General features: G+C 41.7%; 1 protein-coding gene across 1 annotated transcript; it reads right to left on the reverse strand.

The window, feature by feature from the left end:
- Window positions 1–286: 286 nt before the first annotated feature.
- bhlhe23 (basic helix-loop-helix family, member e23) lies at window positions 287–2,102 on the reverse strand. Its single transcript, XM_029434987.1, has one exon. It carries the CDS (start codon window positions 1,661–1,663, stop codon window positions 977–979), a length of 687 nt encoding a protein of 228 aa, XP_029290847.1. The 5' UTR covers window positions 1,664–2,102; the 3' UTR covers window positions 287–976.
- Window positions 2,103–4,238: the final 2,136 nt, after the last annotated feature.

The raw sequence follows: 4,238 nt of genomic DNA on the forward strand, positions 1-4,238 counted from the left end.
CGGTTAATTGTCATGTTTTTGCTTTTCTTTCATCACAGCCTTTTTACGTTCTACGTTAAAAGTGGATTCAAAGAGTCTTATGACATAATGCCCACACGATAATTATAAGCCAAAAAGAAATTTCGGGAAATAACACATTTAAGTAGTCTAAAGTAAATGATACACTGTATGTCGTATGCAATTGTGGCTGGCATTTGAAGTTGTCATTTAAGTGTATACATGTTATTAAATGTGTTCTTAATGTGAGAAAAGCTGTGCAATAGTTGTTGAAATCAAGCAAACCGGGTCCAAGCATAGATATGTGTTTTAATTATAAAGACATATAAACAATATATGAAATCCATGTTGCAACACAACCAAAAACGCTTCTTCAATGTATAGGCCGTAGTTATATAAACATTAGTATAGCCGGGCTTGGAGCAATTGATTTTCCACAGTTGTACAATCATGTGAGATGTGCAATAACTTAAAAAAAACAAACAAACTTGTCAACACATCGTTTCAGAAAATATTTCAGCAAACATCACATTTGATCCTCCACATATCACCAGTACGAGGGAAGTCCTTTCATAATTGCTGTATTAAATGTAAAGGTCGAGATTAGGTCGCATTTCTTGACATTTCTACTTTTCATGTTGTTGTTGAATGTTGCATAGATTACAAATAAGATCTGATAACCTAATCCTCCTAAAATGTATCCAAACTCATAATTTGGGCATAGCCTGTGGTGTTTGTAAAGGACGAGCGACAAAGTGACTTCATATTTAAAAAGGCCCAAACTGTTTATTTTCTATGTAGCGTTTGTTAAATCTGAATGAAACATCGCAGTATAATTACTTAACCATATTTTAAGATTATGCATTAGACTAAACTTGTTCAATTTTCCACATAATTATTTAAAAAAATAACTAGAGTGGGAGAGAGACCGACATGGGTGCAGTATAGGTAAAAGTTCAGGAAAGAGAATTAAACCAAATCAAGGCTTGTCGTTACAGTGTTTGAAGAGACTCGACGGTGTCCCGGAATAAGTGCTGCACTTTTCGGCACAGGTGGCGATTGCAGAGCCCGAGAATGGGTAGACAGCAGCAGCCTGTCCAAAGGGCGCCAGGGAGGTGGGGATAGGTGAAGTTATGGTCTGTCCCTGGTTCAGATACGCCACCAGCCGCCTCATCTCCTCCAGAGCCTGAGCCTGCATGAGGATATAGTTCTTGGCCAGGAGGAGAGTGGCTATTTTGGAGAGTTTTCTCACCGAGGGGCTGTGGGCGTAGGGGATAACAGCGCGCAGGCCGTCCAGTGCGTCGTTCAGGTCATGCATCCTCCTCCTTTCTCGGGCGTTGATGCTGAGCCGTAGGGACCGCTGCTCCTTGGACTTTTTGGCTAGGGGCCCCCCGGGCTTGTCGTCCCCAAATGGCGAGCCTCTCTTCCGGGACTCCAATGAGTCGAAGCCGTCATCGTCGTCGCTCGTGTGCTCCCCGCCGCTCTCGTTGGACTTCGCAGTCTGCCCGGAAAGGAAGTCGGTGGCCGGTGTGAGTGGGAACCGGCCGGGACTTCCCGCACCGAGGCTGGGGCCGAACCCGAAGGCTGATTGGCCGTAGCGCTGCGTCAGGTCGAGAAGCGCGTCGTTGCTGATGGACTTAAGCAGATTCTCTTCGCTGACATTCATTTTCTCTTCCAGAACAGATTCTGACCAGGAAAAGTCTACTCTTCCGCTTGTTTCTCTATCCTATCTTTTGTTTTGAAAGCTGCACACTGTACTCACGTAGTTCTCTCCAAGAGTTGCTGTTTTCTAGGAGTTCCTCTCTTCCCTCACTCCTTTCCTCTGTCAGTACAGTGACTCTTCAAGAAGGAGGCTGTGAATCTGAAGCTGAGCCTCTACAAGCATTCACCTCCTCTGTACACTGCGCTCCCCCCTTGCTGCGCGCATAGCCCACGTTCAACAACACTTCTCTAATTGTGCTCGGTGAAATCGGAGCGCTCGTGTCCCCCTCGTACGGTCGGTTTCCTCTCGCGCGTCTTTCGTGCCCTCCCTTGCCTTGGGCAGATTGTGACTCGCGCTCTGCCCTGCTCGCAAGTTAGTAGGAACACGAGGCCCGCCGGGATTATCCGGCCGTCCAATCAGGGGGGCGTTTTAATTAACTCGGGAAGAGCGCGAGTCTACTCCCAATTTCAATCTTAATGTGATAATTGCAACGCAAACTGACACGCTACCCAGCCACACTGCATTGTCCACTAGTATATTATTACCCATTTAAGCCTTTTTTTTTTTTTTTTTTTTGCTGTAAGGCATTTTAATACATTTAAAGGGGGGGATACTTAATCGTTAATTTGCTACAAAATGCAAAGGTCACAAGCAACATGAGATGAGTACAAAACGTCATGTGGCAATATCAGACAGCTAGGTGGATATAAAGAACTCACCTGTCTGAAGAAGATGTATGTCTCCATCAGAAACACACAGTGAGGATCAAGTAGAGGAGCAGGACACTGACAGGAAGTAAGGATGTTGTAGGGTGTGAACATTTGACCTCCAGGTTCTGTTATTTTTGAAACAGATTAAAGATATTTGCTGTGGATCTGTGCATGTACACAACAGTCATAGATAGACAAGATGGCAGTTACATACATCCCGGGTGTTAGGCTTTAGTTTGCAGACTACATCTGGACAGATCAATAAGCTTATACTAGAGGAAGTGCATTCGCCAGTGCATCAATGTCGAGTCATTATTCTTACCAGGAACAAGTTACCCTCAGTCACCTTTGCAGGCAATGCAGCATCTTACACTGGCCAGTCAGTAATCAGTGAAAGACAAATAGCTTCAATGTTGTCTGTGTATTGACAATGAGTCATATCTCATGAATACTATAAACTGCTATTAATACATTCAGACAATATTATATAAGTTACCTACACGCTCTTGCACCAGCAAAATGGGGATGCCCCAGGCGATAACAAGTGTTAACAAAACGTACACGAACCAAAACGCCAGTGAACTCACTGCTGAGTAAAATCCTATAGAAATATTATAGGCCTAAAATTGGTCAAATGTTTTTTATAATAATCCAAATCAGACATAGCACAGAGGTGTAATGATAGCAAGTGAAAGGTCTACTGAGGCTAAGAAACAGGTGTCCTAAGTATGAAACTTAATGGAGAAGGTAAGGCTGCCTCTCAGTGTCCAGTACAGGAGCATTACACTAGGATTTTCGTTTTGGGGTGATTGCTGAGGGTGGTCCGACAGATGTTTTTATGTTATTCTGTTGATTATTTGGAGCAGGTTATGCAGGACACATTTTGTGTGAACGAACAATTAAGTTTTATCTCATCTTATGAGGTTTCTTGTGTGATCAACTATTACAATCTACAGCTCGGCTTTATGGTTCTTTGCAGGTTGTGTGCAATATCTTCGGGGAAATGATTGAGCTGAAGGTGCCACCTTGTGGATCTGAGATAAAACAAACAAACAACTGCAGTTAACAGTGTTTTTAAGTTGAACATCACTTGATGGTCCTTTTTGAGGTAATCTGTAGTCCGCCTCCAATATATATATACATTTGTTTTTCTTATTGTAAATTGATTCATTTGTTAGCTGTTGTGCTCACCTTAAATCTGAGTTTAATTTGTTTGGATGCCAATCATGGTCCAATATGCAACTAATACAAGTGTGACCTGGAAATACTCATTAAAGAGTTCATTATACTTTTGTTTTGTGTCTGAACCATATGGACACAAATTAGTATTCAAAGCAGAGCATATTATATGTCTACGACAACAGAAGACTGATGTTTTTTGCTAGTGTAATTATTATAACGTATGCAAATTGTGTTATTATTTTTGATCCTTTTCTCTTTTTCACATTAGATGCACGCTACTGCACCTTATAAAGCCTCGAAAAACCCACAAATAAAATAGTGATTACCAGACTTTCATTAAAACTGACACATCCTATCAATTTGTATTTAGCTCCCAATGACTTACTTGTTTAGCTGTATGTTTGATTTGTTAAACCACTAAGGCCAAATGTGTGGCCTTAGTTTTTGACACCTTACTGATTTACACAGTAATGACCGTCAAATGTTTGGACTGGTAAAATTGATCATAATTATTAATACCATGTGTAATGCTGAATAATTAATGCATGTCAATGTATTTAATTACATTTTCTGTGGTTGTGTGTGTTCATCGGTGCTTCCTTGTGCGCTACAAGGGTCTAAAGACAGAGGGTGTCGTATGCTGTACA

The sequence above is a fragment of the Cottoperca gobio genome, chromosome 7 (genome assembly GCF_900634415.1).
Source record: "Cottoperca gobio chromosome 7, fCotGob3.1, whole genome shotgun sequence".
NCBI lineage: Eukaryota > Metazoa > Chordata > Actinopteri > Perciformes > Bovichtidae > Cottoperca > Cottoperca gobio.